The sequence below is a fragment of the Vanessa cardui genome, chromosome 1, assembly GCF_905220365.1.
Source record: "Vanessa cardui chromosome 1, ilVanCard2.1, whole genome shotgun sequence".
NCBI lineage: Eukaryota > Metazoa > Arthropoda > Insecta > Lepidoptera > Nymphalidae > Vanessa > Vanessa cardui.
Genome location: NC_061123.1, coordinates 6,189,936 through 6,213,936, shown reverse-complemented (window position 1 = coordinate 6,213,936; position 24,001 = coordinate 6,189,936). Strand labels below are relative to the sequence as shown.

At 31.8% G+C, this 24,001-nt stretch overlaps 1 protein-coding gene across 4 annotated transcripts; it reads right to left on the bottom strand.

Annotated features, from left to right (window-relative positions):
* Positions 1-315: 315 nt before the first annotated feature.
* On the bottom strand, positions 316-24,001 carry LOC124534486. Of its 4 annotated transcripts, none has more exons than XM_047110409.1 (6): positions 23,813-24,001; positions 5,334-8,581; positions 5,083-5,250; positions 3,803-4,053; positions 3,146-3,339; positions 316-2,987 (listed from the first exon to the last, which is right to left on the bottom strand). In XM_047110409.1, the coding sequence occupies exons 2-6, from the start codon at positions 8,559-8,561 to the stop codon at positions 1,345-1,347; spliced, it is 5,484 nt and encodes a 1,827-aa protein (XP_046966365.1). In that variant the 5' UTR covers positions 8,562-8,581; positions 23,813-24,001; the 3' UTR covers positions 316-1,344. The 4 variants fall into 4 exon arrangements, with proteins under 4 accessions (XP_046966365.1, XP_046966373.1, XP_046966355.1 ...); XM_047110417.1 differs by having other exon boundaries at positions 23,851-24,001; XM_047110399.1 differs by lacking the exon at positions 23,813-24,001 and adding an exon at positions 11,993-12,440.

Sequence of the window (24,001 nt, the reverse complement as noted above, 5' to 3'; positions counted from 1 at the left end):
TTATATCCATACAAGTTGCCTGCATTTAAACAGTTATATACTACTAGAGTATCATATTAACTGATTTAGGAATTTCAATTTATTCTTAAGTTAAAATTGTATAGATAAAAGTTTGTATTTGTGTATACAAATTAAAATAAAACAACAATGAAATTAACTATATACCCAAAAACAGGAATATGTTATTCAAAAAGTGAAAATGACAAATTACTGTAAAGACTTTATAAACAGAAACCAGAAGATTTATAATTAATTTTATATAAACATACATATAAACATTGTATAATAGATTGAGACCGAATGTCTTTTTTTTTAAATCAGTACAGGATTAAATTAACAAATACTATTACAAAAATATTTTATCTGCATTAATAATATTTTTGTTACAATCTAGTCCTTTTGTAATAAAGAAGTAACAAAAGAACTTTAGGCCTTAATAATTATATAATATTAAATTGGTCGGGTCACACATGGATCATTAATTGGCCATGAGAATACAAATATCTTATTTTTCTGGGAAAACCACTACTTCGGTTGACTTAACTATATCTATTGACTATTAAAATGTTATGTAAGATTTCTAAATTATTAGCGGTTTTGTTGAATAGCAATCAAACCAACAAGGACAATGTGTGACCTGACATGGCTTGATTCCTGATGTGGAATTAGTTTTTAAAGATTAAAAATACATAAGTCAAATATTTACCCAAATGAAGAGTAACTAGTATAAAACAAATATCTAGCACAAGTACTATTTTTTCGATATGGAAGACTCTTCAAATATCTTTATCTAAATTTCGTTTATGGAAGTTGATATGCCAATTACATTAAAAGATACTTTAATGGATTTTGGAAGTAGTTGTTCAGTGTAAATACAGGTATATATTTTATAAAAATACATACAAAAGAGTAATAACTATAGTACTACACTTTTTAAAATGTAATATGTTTCATTGATATTTTAAGCATAGTTTATCTTAAATGGACCACATACTAGAAGTTTTGAAAAACCTGAATGAAAGTCATAACCTGTTTCTTGCCTCAAATTCAAGAACGTTATTTAACAAATATCCTCAACTCACCCCATATAGAGCTATAAGTAACAATATGTAAGCCTTATACTGGAAGCAAATATAACATTTTTAAAATTACTTCAATTTGAGATATTTACATGATACTCTCCAAAACTATATATAACATAAAATACAAATATGTATATAATTAAAGCGCATCATTTTGTTTTTCACACACTTCTGAGTTAAACCCCAGTATGAATAATTACATCTTAACTTAAAATAAAAACAAAATTGCACATAAAATATTCTACTTAGTTTAATTTTGGCACTAATTATCTGTGGCACTATAATTAACTTGTGTTTCTATGTCCTGACCATCACTATTTTCAATAGTTTTTATATCACTATCTCGCACATTGTCACACGTCTTTTCCGATATCACAGCGTCCTCGTCTTCGGAAGACTCCCTGCCCGCCAGTGGCGGGGCAACGATCGAACCGCTTGGCTCACGATACTCTAGCTTCGTCGGATCCTTCTCGTGCAACTTCCTCGCTAGTGATTGGAGGCTGGCCAGGGAACTTGCACAATCGGTAGTATCAATATCTGTCAAACTGAGTCCAGCTCGTTCGATTTCGGTAAAAGTACCGAAAGGTAATTTGAATAAACACTCGAGTCTCATTACATGCATCTTGCTCCTGAGATGCTTAGCTAGATGTCCATGTATTCGGAAAGCTATATTGCAATCGGAACAACGAAACGGTCGCGGGTTGAAGGATGTCGCTGCGCCGAATGTCGACGTCATTGAGACTTTATTATGATGAGAGCCTGATCGCTCATGCTTTTGGAGATGTCCCCTTGTTCGAAAACTAACGGCACACACACTACACCTAAATGGTCTTTCCATATAATGTATATTGAGGTGCAGTCGTAACTGGGATGGTTTAGTGAACGTTTTATTGCAAAAGTCGCAAACTCTTCGACCATCCTCCATTAGTTTTCCCGGTGAGTAGGAAGATGTTCCTTCAAAGTCTTTTCCCTTCGTAACTTTGAAAGCTACTCCTCCAACTCCAATAACCACTTTAGACGCCACAGAATCATATTCAGAAGGCGCTAATTTTATTCCTTCACCTTCTATACTGTCATCCACCTTACATTTTTCTTCTACACTTATCTTTCCACTGTTACTTTCATCGCTTGATAAATCTGGATGATTCTGATTGGAATCATCAAGAGTTTTCATCATATTTATTCGGGCATGTTTTAAATATTCCGATACTACGTGTTTAGCATTTTCGGAATTTGTATTAGGCGTTCGCGCTCTTATTTCACTGTTAATAGGAACAGTGTTTTGAGAATTTTCACTGGTATTACACGAACTATTTAGTATTTCTGGCCCATTTGCCAAATTAGAATTACCATTTGAAGAGTTATTTAATGGGTGAACCTTTTTATGACTCTCCACTGAGTCCTTTTCTGCAAACATGGAATTTTCCAGCTCCATTTTTTTAATTTTCGGATTACATGTTAGCTGGCTTTGTTTTATTTTCGTGTCCAGCAAGGCCCGCTCAGTTAAATAAGTGTGTAGCATTGGCTCCCCATTAGCCCATTGACTTTGATGCTGAGGCAGTTTAGCTGTATTTGAAGCCAATGAAGCTAAAACACTAGATTCTCTAGCAGTAGGTATCTCTGGCATATTTGTCGGAGTTTTTATTTCACTCTTACTCAGATCCATCGGCTCATTGTCCACATCTATTCTCGAATCAAAAGTAGGTGTTCCAACGACTTGTACTTTTTCCGAAGTGCTTTCAATTAAAGAATTATCCATCAAGATGGGCGTATAAGGATATGTTGTAGGTCTAGCACTTGTTATTAAGCCAGGAGTTGCGGACGTTGCTGGTCTGCTACTACCCAAGGATAATAGACAATGGGCGGCTTCATGTTCTGGTAAACGAGATTTGTAAATTTCTGTATCTGAAAAAAATAAAGAATATTTTGATTCAACTGACAAATAATTGTTATTAAATAATAATAAAAACAGTTAGTGAGTAAATGGACTTCAATAATTAAAAACGAAAAATGTCTACAATTTAATTTTTTCAATTGAATTCACAAACATTATATTGACTTACCACTCGATTCCGTTTCGCCTTCGTTACCCTCGTCGCCTTCCGAATCGGTGTCATCATCAGTTTCGCCTGAACCTTGAGACATTTCAACACCTTCAATGTCAGTTCCTTCGTTCGGATTTATGCCTAATTCGCAACATTTTTTATAATGTGCTTTACTTTTCATATGTTTCGTTAAATTCCCCTTGGTTTTAAAACTGAAACATTAAAAACGTTTAATTATTATTACAAGAACTTTTATTGATTAATTATATTACTATTATCAAACAAAAAAAAAGGTTTATTAAATTCGCAATGACGTTACAATAACTTTTTTAGATCACAGAGTATCATTTGTAGACGTCTATTAGTTATAGCGACCTGTTCTTGCTAGAGGCACGTGTAGAATTTTGATTTTTGGGTGGCTTTACCTCATTCTAATAGAATTCAACTTTTAAATGTTTATAAATAACGCATAGTGACTCCCCAGTTACGTCCTGTACTTTTATGTACAGGAAGTATCTAGCAAATCCATATACTTGCATGTGCTATATATTTAATATATTTTCTGCTTAGTATTACAGATATGCAATTGAATTATAATACAAGATTCATATTCTCATTAGCGTATAGCAAAAAATGCAAGTATATTATAGGCTACAACTCTATAGTAATATTTACCTGAATACGCAATGAATGCACGTGTAGGGCCGTACATCGGTATGTGTTCGTATATGTTTCTTTAACATAGAGGGTTTCTTGCAGCGAATCCCACATTCTGAACAAACGTAACGTCCCCGACCGCGACCACGCACGTATGTGTACTCTTCGTTACTCTCAAATCCCCCGGCAAGTTCCTTTTTAGGCGTTGCCGTATTATCTGATTGATTTTTTAGTTCTTCTGATTTTTTCGTGTCTAAAAGATGTACAGTCTGGAAATAAAAATATATCAAGTAAAATACGAGTAAAATAACCTTTAACCATCCAATCAACGAGGCATAACATTTTATTGCACATTACCATCTCCTACCACATTGTATAAAGAAGATAGGTATCGTATTAAAAAAAAGAAACCTATGTAAACTTACGCTACAATAATGTTTTTGACTGCCAGTCAAAATATAAAGAAGTTGAAATAATTGGGAAAATAAAAGATTACCATATTTAAAAGAAACCGATTATAGTTAGTTAACATTATATTTTAATGAATAAATAATTTTTAATTAATTACAATTATTTAATAAATTTATATTGCATGTAAAAATATTATTTTAGGTATCCCATAACCGAATATTCTATAATGGGTTACGCTGTATAATATAAACGATCTATTTTAAATCAATTAAATTTTAATTTTGTTTAAACTTGTAAAACTTTCATAAAATATAAACTGGTATGTTATTAAAACGTATTTTAATCGAATCGAATTAAAGAAAATAAATAGAGATATAAACTTAATTAATAAGAAAACCAATTTGACTTCAACCAATTTTTTAATTATTAAATTAAAATATTGATTTATTTTAGTGGGTATTGTTAAAAAAAAACATTATGGAATAGATTAACCGACACGTTATAAAATTTAATATTTACAATACTTTTGGTGAATAGTATGTACATATATATAAGGAATGACGTAAACTGTTATTTTGATGACTTCATTCGTTTGAACACATGTTGCACTGTGTTCACTACGATACAATTGATTGTATTAAAATTATATTTCTGAATAGACGTGAATATAAATACGGTAAAAGTAATTATACCAGGAGTCAAATTCGTCACATATAAATGTTATCCGTTCCTTTGCGACGTATTATTACTTAATATATCTGAAGTTACTATTCACAGGTAAACTAACCCAGTTAATTTCATAATGGTGTAATTATGAAAAAGTATCATAAAAATATGCTTATTTTGACTTTAAAACGTAAATAATTAACAAAATATATTGTTAGTACCTGTTTGACGTCCTTCGAATTCTTATTCCATTGCGATGAATGAGTCAATATGAGATCCTGTTTAATCACAGCGACGGCCACGTTTTGCGGTCGATGACGTGAGTCATATAAAGACATAGCAGACGATGCTGACAGTCCCAGCGGGTCTGGCGTCAGCTCAGATAATAACTGTAAACATAGTCATGTATTTACCACACAATCAACAATACGATATATGGGTAACTTCCATTCAATATATCAATCGTAATTACCTGCCAATTACTATACATGGACAGAAAATGTTGATTTGGTACATATGTCGGCTGTGGGCGGTTAATAGTGCAGTAGAAAACTTTTGTAGAGCATTTGAGACCTAAGTAGGTGTATGCATTGCCGTTTAAATATAGTTGCCCATAAGCCTTAGCTGGACGAGGCGTTTCAGGAGATACTAGTGGCATCGTGTTTGCATTGGGTGTTATTCCGTGGTGCCGCTTAGGTGTAAATGTTCCCGGTTTTAACGGCAAAGTTGAGGGTCGTAAAAACTTGGGTTTTCTTTCTTCTGAAATAGTCTTGACTGCGACATTTTTTTGAAAATAAGATGTCTCTGATCTCTCATTTGGATTAGAAATAAGCGAGGTTTCTTGAGCATTGCAATTCTTTTGCACTTCTGATGAACTTTGGATTTGATTATTATAAATTTCTGCCTTGGTTATTAAATTCTCGAAATTAAAGCTTTTCATTTCGTTCTCTACTTTTATATCGATATTTTTGGGATTACTTTTACATTTATTAAATAAATAATTTTCATTTTCTCTCAAAACGGCAATTTTCGGAAGACCGTCTGCGTGTCTCTTTACAGCCACATCGGTACGTATAGCGGTGGCTCTAATATTATTGTTCAATGAAAAAGATTTTGTCATCGTGGGTTCCTCTGCATGTTTAATTTTTATTATTGGTATATTTTGTGGTTCCGTATTAAAGTTATCTTTACTCTGGTTAAATCTTTCCGTTTCTATTTGAGAAACTCTAAGATTCGGACTTCTGAGTACCTTATCGTAATTTAATATCGTAATTCCTTTTCCGCTTGACATGTTGAAAGATAAATGATCTTGAGGATTTTCTGATGTCACTTTTATGATATTTTTGGAATTTTCGTTGTTTTTTAATTGTGAGTTTGAAGTTCCAACAAATAAACCTGGTGTATTGGGTCCAGGTATTCCTGGCACATGGGGTATCAACTTCCCGCCGTGTAATATAGTTGTTGCACCATTTGGTGACGATGATGGACTCAGAGGAGGTAAAGTTAAAGGATTATACGCCGTAATAGCACTAAGCGGTGGAAATTGGAAATGGCTTATATCGTGAATATTGATCATATTACCATTCTGAGTATTAGGTGTAGAAATTCTAGGGGTTTGAGTTTGTGGTGTGCTAATTGCTTCTTTCGGCGTGGGGGGATTATGTACTATCGTACCACCAGAATGCAGACCCGATCGTACTACAACGCTGCTTGCCTCTGAATCGTTACCATATTTCGAAGGTGAAAGGTTTTGGTGAATTAAAATTGGAGATAATTGTGTTTTACTAGGTTCAATGCGTAAGGTTGTCGTGCTGCCAGAGTGATCGAGAATTTTCACTTCACCCCCAAACATTTGCAGTGATGTAGAATTATTTCGTATGTGCGGTGAAATTTCTTCCATTGACCTCAACGAAGATGTATTAATTTCCAAACACCTTATTTTGGATTGAGAATAAAGATCACCAGAGCGGGGTGACATGCTGTCAAGCGGTCTTGGACTATACGTATCGGATCTACTATCGAGCCTTCGTTTTGGGCTAGATTCTTTGGATTTTATTCTTAAACTTTCAGTCTTTCTGTTGAACTCTGATGGAATTCGGGTATCCACTAGTCTCGTATTACCGAGAAGTGGTCCTGGAGATGGTAAAGGAGCGACAATGTCGTTACACTCTGGCTTTAAAATTATTAGATTATCTGGTTTACCTTTCAATGGGGGTGATTTTGTAGGCATTTTGGAAGTCATTGAATTTTCGGGCAATCGAACATTGATTGAATTACTTCGTACAAAAATATTTTCGGGTCTCACACACTTTATATCCTTCTGAGTATTACTGCTTAAGGTAGAATTATTAGCAATGTTACCTTTACAATAATACAATCTATGAATATCTAAATTATCAGCACTTCTATATACTATTTGACATAAAGGACAAACATAAAGAGGTCCTAGAGCATCATTTAATTCGCTTGCAGCATTAAGTCCATTTGCTTTAGTTTTAAGTAGAAGATCCTTTATTATGGAGCCCTCAGGATTTAGGGGATGTTTATGTTCTTCAACCATCTGAGCAAAACTTTCTGAATGTGACCTTTTTCTTACTAAATTGTCATTATCATAAATATTTTTTGTTAAATTCAAAGGCGTCGCTTCAGATTTTATCTCTAAGTCGTTTATAAATTGTTTACTTTCTGCAATTTGCTTAATTTTACCATACTTTTTTTGTAAAGGGGTTTCAATAACATCAACTATGGCTTCATTATCTGATATTATTTTAGAGATATGTTCCGTAAGAAAATCAGCATTCTGTGAAATAGTCTTTTTTATCTTATCTTTTTCGTCATTTCCCTGATAAAAAGCTGCTCTGAACTTGGGCTTATAAATTGTTTTTGATTTTTTACTATCATTTAAAGACGAAACTGTGTTCATCGAATCATATGTTAATTCAGGTGAAGAAAACTCATTTGGTCTATTATTTTCTAAGCGTATTATAGGAGTATCAGACCCAGCGTCTGATATTGAAGTTGGTGGCATTGACGTATCACTCTCAGAACCACCAGATAAGTCTTCTTCATTAATAGCAGAAGAAACATCTGCTCCTTGTAATCTTAAAGCATGTGTTCTTGATCTTCGGTGTTTGTACAAGTTTGACTTTGTCTTAAAAGCAAATCCACAAGGTATACAGGGATACGGTCTCTCATTAGTATGAGCTCTGATATGTTTTTGTAGAACTGAAGGCTTGGCACATGATAATTTACAGTAAGGGCATACATATCGCCCAGAACCTCCACTGTAAGTTTCTTTTATAAAATCATTTTCAAGATTTTCAGTCTTATTTAAAAATTCTTCAGAAAAACTGGTCTTACCAGATATTTGAACAAAACTATTTACATCACTTAATCTAAAATTTTCATCGTTATAATTAGTTTGTACATTTTTTTCCACTTCCATGCCTTGTTTATCATATTTATCTTTAATTTTCTCGATTTCTGGATGAGCTGCTGCAATACTTCCGTTCGTTATAGTAGAGCTACAAGTTACATGTACAAGTGTTGTTTCTTTTTGCCCATTATCTTCACCTTTGATCGAATTAGATGGTATCATCGACAATGTTGATGCCATTTTTTTAAACTTCTTATGAAGATAACTGTGATCATTGTTATTGGAAAAGTCATTATCCAAACGTTTTTCCTGTGTCAGCGGCATCTTTTACGCGACTTTAATACCTGTAACAATTAAAAATAATTATTATAAAATATGTTGGTAGAAAAAATATATTCAAAAATCTTTATACTAGATATTTTCCCGTATGAGTCAAAAGCTATTTTTATTCGATGCGATTTTTATCAAAATATCATACTGATATAATATATAAGTGTTGTCGTGGGGCAACTTGATTTCATGTATCTTTTAGAGGTTAAAAAAGGGCCAAATTCTGATACTCTCGAATTATTGAAAAATTTGAAAAATGTAAAAGAATTGTTTATATTGTTTATTTCACATATAAATCCTCACTTAAACAAGGATAATTTAAAAAGAAAAACATTTTACACGGTTTTTTTTTATTATTTCTCTCTCTCTCTCTCTAATACGCGCACTACATTTCCTTTGCGACCTGATCTTTAATGTTTATGTACATTTTAACAGAGAATAATTATTATTAAAACAACTTTTGTTTTTCTGATTTGAATATTATCAGAGTAACTGATATTGTCGATGTTTGAACTTTGAAGTCGAACACTAAACTAAAAAAAAATTATCTCACTTAATTCGTTTTTGTTATTGTAAGAATTGATACACTATTACTGTTAATAAAATATAATAATATTACAAAATTTCATGGATTTTTTTATTATAACCTTCTAATATATCGTGTATTTTAATACAGGGAGTAGATAAAGATATCCATAAATAAACGTTCGCTTTAATTAACATATATATCATGCGATTTGCTCACAGGTCTTTCTATTAACTCTATCAACTCCTTTTTTTAACTTTTCTTCGCAAGTTCTGATAATAATTCCACCTAAATATAAAACGCATTTTTCACATGAAATTTCGTAAATCAAGTGAATAACACATTTAATTGAAGATCTCCAATAATGATAGTATATCGCTTCGATTCAATTGTCTTTATTACTTTTGTTAGGAGTCCGCTTTCGTTTATATTATTGACTGAAAATTAAATTACTATTATTCTGTAAAACACAATGTGTATATTATATTTTCAATGAGTCAAATTATATCAATTTTGATTTTCAAACCTACTGTCATATAAAAACCTCTTGAAATATGTTTTTATTTGTATATTTATTATTGTATGAGATTATATTATAAAATTAAATGGAAAACCTACTACCTATTCCGTTCCTATTATGCTGATTCGTCCTAGACTAATACCTGTGTGTATGTTTTTTTACTTGAGACCCTATTTCAAAAATATTACTCCTTTTGATAACCCGACAATATTTACGATACACGACATAATAGCGTACGAATACATGAGTAACAAAAAATACATATCGACCTACGCTATACGCACTAAATTAACAGATAGTCGCTAATGTCATCATGAAATAACATGTACCTACATTACAATTACTCACAATATTGTACTCGATAATTGTTAAAAGATTTTTTTTTATATTATTATAAGTGGCAATCATGTTAAAAATTAATGATTTATTTTGCCGCTTCATCATATTATTAATTTGTCCATTCGTCCCTTCCATCGCAGTAAGTCACGTTTTCCGAAAAGAACAGCTAAATCAAAGACAAATACTTGGCATATATTTAAATATGTTAACTAAAAACAATTTAATAACATTTTTTTCGAGGTCTCACTGTATTTTTGATTGAACAGAGAAATATTTTTCAAAACCTTTCACGCCAAATTATTATCTCAGGCAACAATAACGAAATTCTTGTAATTGTTAAGCTTAGGTAGGTATAAACATAACATCTTGATTCCGCAACTGTTTGACGCAGAGCGCATGTGCTGCTCTACTCTATGTTATGTCGAATATTACGATGTGACATCATCGTGACGTAAGCACGAACTTGCGCTTTGCGAACGAGGATATCCCCGTTTTTTCTTAGAATCTGTATCTGCCAGCATATATTTAATCACTTATATTTTCACCAAGTAAACATATATCGTTTATTTTTTTTTGATTCTTTAAGATGCAAGTAAAATAGGTATATAATTAATAATTTTCTATTAGATAATTGCTTAAATTAGATATCTTTCTATGTATTTATCTAATTTAATTTCTGATATAAAATTGAAAATAAAAATCCATTTTAAGATCAAATAAATATTACATTACCGTATTATAAACAAACGAAATACAATGTCAAAAGATTTCACATTTGTGTATAGGTTGTATTATAGTATATCGCATTAAGAGAGCGAGATGTGAAAATGCAAGTGTGGGTGTTCATCTAGATACAATCCAAATACATGTAGTGGTACGAGTGACGACCTCGCTTTGCGCTCACTCGAGGCATTTGTGGAGGGCTGCGTTGCTGCGTTCTGAGAAGGCGTTACAATTTCTGAGAACCGGAGACAAGCAAGCCGCTCAGGTCGTTTATAACGAACGAGCAAATGAGCGCAGTACGCATTACGCACACAAATGTAAACGATTGCTGTTACCCAGATCAGTATATAACTATGAGTCGCTCTGTGGCTATGTGTCTTTTTTATTAACAAAATCGCGACTGTATGATATTATCAACACTTGTTGTCGTTAATTCAAGACCATTATTATCTTTTTTTTTTTTTAATTATTGTTATGGGATTTCGTATACTTTGGAAAAAATATAGTTATTGCTTTAAGAAAAAAAAAAGAAGTGTGAGAGACAAAGGAATCCCGATGGTCGGCCGCCGCCCGCCGGCCTGGCGCCAAGCCAGGCGGCCCTGGTGACGCCTGTGTCTGCCGCCAGCACGCCGCCAGCCTGTTTAGCCCTAGTAATTTTATGTACCTAGTTAAGAAGTTGATATTCCTATAGAAACATACCAATTGTTATTGGTTATACCCGTATACCTGGGCGATATATGTGTATGTTCATGATTTTGTAGTGAAGGGTTAATTTAAGCTATATAATATACTATTGCCAATCTACCCAACTCATTCGCCATTGAATTCGCCCTTGGCAGTTGACAAACGATGATTTACAAATGTTTTGCTTTTTGAAATATAAATACCTATAACACGATGTATTAAGGTAAATCATCACTATAGAGACATTATATCTTAAACCTTTATGTATAAATTTGAGAATAAATTATGTAAATACACTTATAAATGAAAAGTATAGTAATGAAAAGTTAATATAAAACTTTCGTTTTTACAAGCATTTAGCGTGTAGCATGTTTGACTAGGCTCCATTATTAATACAATGGTTTTCCGAAGTATTTAATATTAAGTTTTGGATAAGTGTAATGTTGATAGTATTTGAAATATTATCTAATATAATATTTGAACCCGTGGAATTATGTTTATAAGGTATCACATAATATTACCGATAAGTTTTACGCTCAAAAACGTAAACATTACGAGCAAAATATGAATACAATACAGATTACAATTTACGAAATCTTATATTGTTATGAATAAGAGATCAACTTAAAATACCTTACCAGCCGCGGGACAATGAATCAATCCACCATTATATTGGGAGTATTCTTGATATCATTTGTTTACTCCTTCTGAACATATGTCAACAAGTCCGATAGGCTGCATTTCACCCGCGCGCAAGTGAATCATCGTTAATAATTGCGCGACGATCCACGCCACGACACACACACTTACATACACCTTTTGTATCGTCACACTTGTGTCACTTACACTTCGACGGAAGAATACCACTCTCTTTTTTGCGTATGATAATTATTGGTTTGTACGTAATTTCCTATTTTATCTATGAACCGTGAATGTATTTCTGACAAACGCACATTCCAAAAACGAGCGACGCACGTTACCACGCCGCGGCTGACTGTTCAACTGTTTTTAGTTGTACTTTGTCGTTGGTTCGTATCGTTTCGTTCCGTTCGGCTGTAAGCTACCTCCCCCTCTGCCCGCGATCTCTCCGCGCGCCTCTCTGACTATACGAGTGTGCGCTTGCTGTAAAGAAGTGATTCATGGCGCGTTCTATCTATCTCCTTCCTTCACCGCAACCGGATCGGTCGCTCGTCGTAATCTATTTATACATATCTATGCACGGACTTTAACACTGCGATTACAGTACCATCTTTTACAAATTTACTATACATTGTATGCCATTTTATTACAAAATTTTGAAAAGGTATACGTACCTGTACTACATCAAAGGGTTAAAATCTAAATAAAAAGTTTACATTACCTTTACCTACTTATCAATATTACAGTAGACATAAACCAATACATTATATTTAAAGACAACCCTAATTTATGGTTAATTTTCTATTTTTAAAAAAAAATATGAAATTAAGTAATGAATGAATATTAAGAAAAGTACCTAGATATGTTTCGTAACTATGTAAACATCCCTATGATAGTTCCACGTTCACTACATTCTTACTATGATTATAATTGCACTAGGTTAATATTTCGTAAATCACCTTTATAAAGTTGTTAAGTCAAGAAATATTGACTATAGGTACCATTCGTATAATTTTAATGCAGCAGTGATTTCGTAACGGTTGCGCCCGACTAGAACGGGTATTGGCTTTATGTGCCACTGTTCATTTTACATTCTCTATATAAATCAACTGAGGCGCATTTTATTCTTAATAGACATAGGAAGTTCTCTGTATAGTTAATAAATAGTAAGATTTTAATATGTTCACATAATTACCGACATATAAATATGCAATGGGCAGGCTTCAATAATCAAAATGTTTAATAACGAGTAGGTAGGTTGAACTGGCATTTTCCTATATTTAACTTATCGCTTGAACTCGATATCGCTAAGACCTCTTTATCAAAATGCTAGTAAGTACCTATATTACTTATTTTGCTCAAAGACAAATAAGATCGCGTCATCGTGGATCTTAATTTACTAAACTATAAGATGATAAGCAACTGTGGAGAAACTCCTCAGTACTCGAGTCAGATATGAATGTATAAACACATTATTTGCAATGATAATTCAAGGCGCTTATCACTTGTGCGGAGGCGATGACGCACGCGCTATGTCGATAGCGCGCAGTCGCTCGATTCTTGGTCAGGAAACTAGTGATACATGGAACATCGAGACCGACAATATTCCGTAAAAATGTGCATATTAATGAAAAGCTTGATGTTTAATTATAAGTAAATATACGTGTTTATCACTGCCTAAATATTAAAAGTTATTAATTATCTTCCAACTTATTCTCATTAAAATCCTACATTTTTATATTTTATTGTAAAAAATGCAATATTATTGGGCTATAGATATTTCTCAGTAGAAACGGGAGCGCCAAGGTGCGGAGCACTTGTTGCGTTGATTCTTTGACGTTCTCCGCCTGTTGCTGGCTAGCCACGTCACATTGTGACCTTGAAACACGTGCCATAAAAACAATTTTGCATGATAGATACTCGAATCTGTACAATAATTGTTTAATTGCTACCAGAATAGATATAAAATAATTTACAGAAACGCGTAATAATGAAATAACACGATGTAAAATATTCACTCGATCTTTAATAACAACAAGCGCTGAGTTGTTGGAAACATAGCTATTGAGTAAATTGTTAGTCCGGCCAGGCGCCATAAAGTCGCGTGGGCGGGAAACCCGTCTTGGAAGCGAGCGTTGAAATCAACACACATGTATAGATGGTGTGTGTCTATTGCCTACCTTGTCTACCTTTTTTTAAAGATTAAGTAGGTAATAATCGTAAATAATTTTGTTAATAACATCATCTTAATTAAAAGGTTATTTTAAATAGTGTTTGTAATTATACTTTGTAGTAGTATGGACTATGGAGGTTGTGTACTGTGTAACACTAAATGAAAGCTTAAAAGTGAGCAAGGATTCCCCCACCCTAGTCGGGCTTCCCTTAGAACCGGGTCATCGGCTGGCTGGCCTGACCGCTATGCCGGCGCGTTGCTGTGACGGCCGCTCGCTACTCGGCCGCGCCCCGCCACTGGTCGCCTTGTTAGGTGTTTCGGTATACTGGCTACGTAACGCCTACTTATTTATACCAAACTAATCGATAGCGTATGAATGGCACGCAAACGCTAAGGAATTTCATGAAAGTTTTGTACACAAATAACCAATAAGGATAAACAATAATGTGGCAACATAAGCAAATACTGTACCAAATAGGTACCCCTATTATGCTTGAAAACGAAAACGGAAGCTCATAATATAACTCATCTTCTATAATATTTAAATACCCTTAAATTTTATAGTTATGAATTTTTAGTAAATATTATTTAATATATGTTTCGTAACGGGTATAACATATAATTTAAAATCCGTCCGCCAAGTAATTTGACCTTCGGGTTATTCAAGTTTCAAAGTGTTATTCTCCTCCAGAAATAAATTCGCAGAAGCAGGATGAAACGCAAGACAAGCATTTCTGATGACGATATTATGAGCACGCCAGATTATTGCCAAAAATATGTACTTGTAAATTTCAGCGATTAAGAAGTCCGTAAACGATTTTTTTTTTTTAAATAAATATTTTGTATTAGTCAGCCATCACCTACCCGGTTATTTTGGAAGTTTTTAGAATTTAAATATATTATAATAAAACAATAGTTTACAAATTACCATTATGAAATTGCAATTAAGACGTATTGATTCAAATAACAATAATACTGAATATTTATTTACAGAAAATGATTTTAATGTTTATTTACAATATATAGGTAGGAATTGTTTTGATAAGGATTAATATTGTGAAACAAATCAATTATTCTAAGGTCGAGATTATTTTCGCAAATTAAAAAAATAAATAAACTATGACTTGTCTATTAACTACAGATATATTATTCCACTAACTTCGCTTAAACTAAACTTTTTAATTGATCTATAAATCCTAAATAAGGGTGTCCATTAGAAAATTAAATACGAATTTATTAATATAATAATAGAAAATTAATGAAGAATTACTTAAGAAAGCTCCAAGACCATTAATTATTTTTTAATTCTGTAGAGAGTATCATATATTTAAAAAAAAAAACAAACATCAAACAAGTATACTATTACTGAAACCAATGATTCTGTAACAATAAGCCATCATAACATGAAATATAAAAGATTTATATTCATAGAAATAGAAGTTTTGCGTGAATCCGAACCTGAACTACTATATATTTATATTATAGGTACCGTAACTGAATTACTCATATTATACAAAAATATTAAAATCCACAGATAAGAAAGCTGATTTGGTAATTAAAAAATTATAAAAACTTAATAAATGTTTTGTCTAGCATTACTCAAGTATACATGTGTTTTACAAAATTAAACGTAAATGCGATACTTAAATATGTAATTTATGTGCATTATTAAAATATATAAAAATGAGTTTGAGATCTTCTTACGTAATAATTAGTTGCTAACGGTCTTAGTTATAAGTTGTTCAGAGAATGTTTAGTTAAACACTGATTTCTCTTTATGCCATCATAGCTTTGACATTCGAAATAAGACAACATTGTTTAAATAATTATCCCAATAGCAACATTAAGAGGATTAGTCGTTTATTTTTTATATTTTTTTATTAAAATAATGTTGTTATTTCAAAGATTTTATTGATGCATTTTACCTAACATTATTTAATGTGCATGTCTTTAAAACCAAGTTTTTCCCTGGTAACATTACGTGACAAAAGTCCTGGTACGTATGCACGACCTATTATTATATTTGTATTCTAACGAATAATAATGTATTAAGTCGAAAAAGAAAGATCAACTGTGAAATTGTTAGTATTAATAGAAAATCAATGTATATTATGAATACATAATTGATTAGTTATGCGATACCAACAAAAACGAACGAGGCGCTTTTATCGTTCGCTTGAATATAAATACCTACTCCAATTTTACTTAATTAATTATATTAAAACGAATAAGCTAAAGTGTTTTTGTAAGAATATTTTTCGGAAAGCAAATACCTACAAAATACACATGTTTGAATATGATAATAATATTTGTGAGTCAGCGAGTCAACGGAGCTCAGCACCACTTGACCAAATAAATATCTATTAATTGTTACTAGTCTTTCCTCAATGACGCTTATTGCCATTTGCATACGACGAAACAGCGATCGTTGGTAATTTGATATTTAGTTTGTAATGGCGAGTGATTTGCTTAGTCATATCACTTTACAATACAAATTTCAAATTATTTAGAGGTTTGTAATTTTTTCTTTGAGCGAAATGCCATGTACTTTAAATAGACTTGGCGTATATTTCTTTCATTACAAATACAGGCGAAGTGACAGTGGAGCGCGCTGGGATTAACATTTGGTAATTTGCCAGAGTTTCGAGTTTGGGGAGGTGTTCCTGCTTCCGAGATGCATTCTTCACGCCTACACAAAAATCGTTCTATTAAAATATATACTCCGTAATAAATTGACGATTTAAGAATACTATCGCAAGTGAAGACTAAATGTACTAATATTTAAATACGATCGTACGAATCTTTTCTGAAAAAATGCGGGGTATTATACGACTTAAGTACGAAAAGTCACGTTTTTGCTTTATAATTCTGCAACTTCTACTCTATTCGTTGATAATGATAAGTTGTGATAAAAGATAACCTGTAATAAAACAATAGATAACTGGCGTAACGAATTTTGCGCTGTAATCTTCACTAGGTTTCCGTCGAACACGTATTTTATTACACACGTTTTAAACACAAAGTATGCAATTCCATAGTTATTAAAGCTTTATAACCTAGAAAGAAATAAAAATACGGTTATCATTGGAAAATGTAAACACATATCCATACATATATTACTAATTTACTATACTTATTATAGAGTAAGGACCAAATGTTTGACAAATCATTGTTGGGTGGATTAAAAAGCGAAAATAAAATAATATTTTTTTACTGTCTGAAGAATTAACTACGACAAACGATTTTCTAATTACGTTATAATATAACTCTAGATATATTTAGAAATATATATCCATAGCGCGACGTATCGCAAAGGAAATTATAAAGAGTCTTGTTTAAAGTACTTGTAGATTTTACAATTTTATAATCTTTATAGGTGTTTTTTGAAAGGTGGCGGATGAAGCTGAAATAATACATGTTTATTTTCTTGAACAACATGATCTATTTTACATATGAAGTACCTATTTATTTGCATAGCACATGCATTACTATTTTAAGAGCTCCATATGAATATGCCGTTGGGAAATATATTTTGATACATGAACTATTCCGTTTTAATCGCCAACAATTTTGTCCTTGGTAATACACCTATGGGTGTACTGTTTTGTTGTTTCCTTTTAATTTAGGATCTACCTACAACGGTATTTCCAAATTTCATAATATCGCTATCTGATTCAAATAATAATTGTTGATAATAATTTATCTATTATACAGAAACATAAACTACAAAATTATAGATAACTATATACAAATCAAATAAATTGTTACTTCTTACTCTGCTTTGTATTTAGATTCGTTTTGATGTTATAATTTTTCATTTTTATAATTTGTCGATTTTTTATTTAAAATAAATATATTATAAAGGCTAAGTCTCAATTCAGACAACAAATAATTGTTTACTATAGAAATACAGTACCTAGTAATTCTACGGAACTACCACTTAAGTCATTACAATGTACCAACAGACTATCCAGTTACAGACATACTATATGCAAAGGACCATATGCTTACATCACAGTAGCTTATATACGTGTTTCTATGTACCGTATGTTTTGTTCCAAAAATAGTCTCTATGTCAGCAGATAACATTTGGCCAACTAGTGTGTAGAGCAGAAGTACGATTCTGAAAAAAAACCCCTTCGTATCTCACTCGTGAAGTGATGAAAACTGACTTATGGTGATACGTCATCACAGTATTATATATAATGCGTATATTCTATAAATTTTATAATTTTTTTATAGTTGAAGTCACATATCACATTCTGATATTTCACGCTTGTGTACGACGGTGAGTTTCGGGTTCATTCTTACAGAATACTTCTACCGAGAGCTGTTTGGCGATATGACTTGTATTTTTGACGGAAAGTAATGATAATATTAAGTTTCATTCACCTTCAGATCGACCGATTTATATATTTACCATAAAAGTTTTGCAAAGAATTTCAATTTTAAAATAATAGTTTCGTTTTTACATATGTTTACTAGAGTAGATAATTGATTTTCTTTAATATTTTTGATCACATCTATTGATATAGTATTAATACTAAGAATATAAAAATTATATCAATGATGATAATTTTTAATATAAAACACATCTTTTATTGTGATAATTATACCAATTATGCCTTTCAATTAAAAATAAAGACGCTATCAGTCTTATACAATGGATATTACTACCCATTTGTTATACTATAGCAAGTGTTATCGATAAGGATAGTGGAATTGTCACAAACAATGACAGCCGTGAATCGTCATTAGTAAGTTTTGTCGAACCGGTGTTACGATTCTCGGAAGCCTCTAGCACGCGCCACCGCCTCCCGCCTCCCACTGCCTCGAGTTACGAACTTTTTCTCTTTACCTCTCTGTTATTTCTTGGAATTCACCTACCTTCTCGCCGCTTACTAGAGCTTTTGTATTTTGGAATATATCGATCGTTGTTTTAAGATGTCGACTTGTTTAATAAATACCTTTTTAAACCGTAAAATTTACACGATGGGACTGACATTTTCACCTGTTAAAAAGTCCCTAAATAAAATTAGAAAAAAAAACCATTTATTTATTTTGTTCATTTCATTCTTTTCAAACATGTTCATTCATGTTTTGATTAAAACGTAGCATAGACAACGATGATCGAATTAGATAAACCTTATTAATTGTTTTTCTTGGAATATGTTTCGGAATATCGATTATTATTTCTTCAAAATTTATAAATACTTGATACTTGCATAAATATAATTATTACACATAAAGCTCCTATCAGCATATAATTTTACAGATATAAATAGAAATCATGAACCTTTAAAATATGTGTAAACTCTTACTAACAAAATATAAATTTAAAATATGGTTAAAGCCAGTATTTTCATAATATTTTCTTTCTTTAAAGAGGAATTACTATTGCGCCTATGTTACTTTCTTTTACGATATCTTTATATCGGGTAATTAAATTTAGGGTTGATTATTCTTCGCGTACGACTATTTTGATACTAAATAAATGGACTTATCTTGGTATAATATTGTCTGAGAGTGGGAAATACATGTCCGACTGACGGCGCCCCCAAGACTCGTTCGCGTTACCATAGTGACCCTCATGAATAGACGGTACTTTTAATAGGGTAAAGATACACGAGTAAATATATGACCAATAAACAAACTTTTGACACAAAGCTACGATGTTTAATTTGAATCCATGATTTGTTAATTTTATCTATTAAAACGTATTTTCTCTTTACGCCATAATGCCATCAATTATTGATATTAAGTTGCGAGGTCTAATCCGCTCCTCTAATTTGATTATGCTTCTATCTTTTAATGATTTTTGAATGTTGCTCATAATATAAAGATACGTACAAAATATGTACCCTTATCTGTTATTCGCTGATGACAACGATTATATGTTAGATAATATGTACCTTGATAATTCGCAAATAGGTTGCCTAGCTAAATCATGAGCCGATACTGTTACACAATATTAGGTAAGTTTTTTGGTCGAATTCCCTGCTTTTTAGCGGTAAAAATTGAGCATCTTTCAAGATTATACAGCAGAAGGAATTGAAAAATATACGTTGTGTACTTTCCCTTTAATACAACTATGAAGTTGCCAGGTAGAAACAGGTATACAGACATTATTGATAGACCCTCATCAGGTATTTACTTCCTTTTTTTTTAATAAAACAATAGTTACTTTATTGCCTTCACAACAGTAAGTTACCTTGTCAAAAGTCTGTCACATTTATAGTTATATATTTAACTATGTATTTTAAATGTTAAGCATTTGTAGCTACATAGTATTTAACACTAGCTACCAGACCTAACTTTTATGGGTTGAATAAGGGTCTACATAAAACGTTTAGATAATAATTTATCGGCATATTTATTTCTAAATACTTCGAAAATTAGTATCGTATTTTAGCCAATTTACACATAATGAATTATAGGCCTTCGTCATGAATCGTCCCAGTAGTAAAAGCCGTACTAAAAATCCGTTTAACATGAGTGATATTAACTTAGCCTGAGTATCCCGTTCAGTAGATATTACAAGTCGATATTTTATGGTCTCAACGTATTTTAAGTATTGTAAGATTTGTACGTATTGTAGAGTGTTTGAAGTACTCATTACATGCGAAAGAAAAAGTGGTATTTTGCAGTAAAAAAGTAGTAAGCTCTAATAGATTATCCATAATCATCAAATCGAAAGAGATATGAACGTTAATGGCTGATGTCAGTCCTGAATTTTTCGTGTCTATAATAATATTCTTATATAATATTCTTTCTATCGATTTTGGCCAATGTAAATCCATATGTCGTATGTTCTACATTATAATTAGAAGATACAACAATATCTTATTTTCAACTTGTAACTGAACTGAGTCTTACAAATTAATTTCAAAGACATCCAAATTGGCTATATACTCGTCGTTAGCAAAAAAATTTAAGTATGCATATTGTTAAATGAAATGTCTGTTGTATATGAAGTCAATCAAAATATAATTTAAATATAATCAATAATCTATCGACGAAACCCTCTTTTAAGGCAAGAACGGCGTATTTTATCTGATAAAGCTTACTTTTATCTTTTTTTCAATAATTTCCGAAAACTAAATCTTAAGCTAACTAAGTATTTCACTGTAATTTTTGTTTTGTTCTTGTAAATTATCCTTATTTATTTAATACATTTAACGATATTTTGTTTCTTTGTCAACAGAAGTTTTCATACGTACCTATTATATTTGTGCGTTACATTATTGATATCAATGAAATTAATCGTATAAAGTATGTATTTATGTTATTAAATGTCTGCATTACTATACCTGTATTAAGTCTAATGTTTGTACCTAAGGTTAGTTGCATTACAAAGGCGTAAATATTATTATTAATAATGTATATATGTATATAAACATATCCATAATCAGTTTCAAGAAAAATGCGTAAAGTGCGGTGTTATCGCTAAAACAGCAATATTTTTCAACCTAAAGGTAAGAGGAATGGAACAGAGGTTAGAAAGGTATATCTAGTATTTGTCTTTGTTAAGCAAGCGTGAAAACCGCCTACGCTACTTGTGCCATGGATGGTTTAAATTTTAAAGTCGCACGACAATTTTCAAGTGATATACTGCAGTAAGTGTTATGGCTGGGTAGCTTCTGATTCACAGAAAATAATAAATAACGTTGTAAACTCGTCAGCCGAAATGACGATCACGTTTGACGTTATCGCGCAAAATTCTATGAGGGTCATTCGGCATTGTATTACATGACCTTTAAGACACTTGCATAATTAATTATTTTTCAAAAGCGATATTATAATAACGATTACGTATACGAATACACTACACTCGTGAATGAATAACTTTGCATAATATAATTGATGTTTGATTTGCACAGTTTATTATTATGGGTATAATTTCGCAGGTTAATATACGCTAATAATAAATCATATTATACTCTCCGTAGTCAGTCAAAAGTAAAGTGTTAAATGTAAAAATAAAAAAGGAATTTGCGTCAATGTCGTCATTAATGCTGAAATCATTCATTTATATAATATAAATAAGTAATGTTTTATATAGAGTATACTTTTAAAATTCATTATAAACGGAAATTTCGAGTATCGGATTTATAATTTAGTACTGTAGATTATATAAGAATGAAAACGTATAGCAATTTATAGCGCATTGACTTTTGGCTCGCAGAAGTTACTAAACCAGTACATTCGAAGGTGCACCTGCCTTCACATAGCCTGCCTGTTGCAACGTCGGCGCGCGGCGGCGTCCAAACTATTTGATACATATAAGTAGTTACAAAATATACCTGTATAAATAAATGCAACATCGTCTACATTATGAGGTATGTTAAAATTTTACATAAATATGTTACAAACGTACTATTTTAGCGTTTACGTAGGAATCGAGCGGGATCCCTATTAGGTACTAGAAAGGTTTTTGGTATGAATTCACTTACGATTTACGGAAATGGACGTAGAAGATAATTAATATAAAATATTAAAAAGAACTACTTTGGCCATTGGGTATATAACATATGTATATAGATTAAATATTAACATATTTGTATATTTATAAATATATAAGAATACAGATCTTTATATTTGATATATTAATAATATTAATGGTACACTTCCTCAAAGTTTTGTTAAATTTCATGCCCTCTACTCATAGGTGGTGGTGCTATAGTAGATTTTAATTTAAGCTTGAAATTATCTTTAAGAAAAGTTTTTGAAACAATTGTATGAGGTAATATGATGAATGAAAGCTACAGTATAGACTCACGAGAACCTGTGGGACCGGTCCCACAAAGGCGGTTTTTGTCCCGGGCGCGATTTCTGCCGAACCGCTCTAAGAATCTCAAGTGGCAGTTAAATTAAAAATGTTTCTACTTAATGATTTCGCCATTCAAACTTAAACATCGAACTCAAATAGATTAGAATATACCTACATGTCCCTATAATCATACCTATTTGATTAGTTACCAATTGATAGTGAACGAGCGAAAATTAAAATTAGAAACCCACTGATTAAATGACAACAATAAGTACATACCTACAAATATACGTCATATCTCGATAAAAAAATATTATTGATAACAGTAACTTTGAAAATTGTCTATTTATATCGGAATGAAAAAAATATGCGATGAGATTTTAGGACCATTTTTTAATGAAGGAAGGAGAGGAAGTATTATTTATTATAAGTGGCTATATATGCACCTATATATTTTGTAATATTCATTTTGTAAAATCCAGTGACCAGGAGATATATTTAAATGTTATAAAATTATACCAAGGATTTTTGCAATAAATAATTCGGATTAACGGTCGTTATGCCAGATAGACTTAAATAGTTTTTGCATGCAAATTACTCTTCTTAAACGTAATAACTCAATGAACAGAAACAATATTCTCGTCAATTTCAATTCTCGGTTCTATTTTCCAGATGATGCTGATATATTTCATTTTGGATAAATGCCAGCAAATACTTTATGGGTTTGTCACATTTTGATGCGAACTTTCACTACACCTATACAATATTTCATAAAACAATTAGAATCCTCATATTATTAGAAAGTTCTGATCAAAATAACCAGCTAACGTCAAGGACTTACAGTGATTGATAGTATTCAAATATTACTTACATCTGCAGCGGGCAATGTTTAATTAAAGTTAAATTCACCTTGCGAACGACCGTCGTTTTGCTTCTGTGTTCATAAAAGATTTGTTTACGTCATAACGCCCCACGCATGCATTCTGTTCGAGACGTGGTAGGTCGCGATTAACCGCGCGCAATACATTCAAATTTCAAGCGCGACACCGTGTTTTAGGTG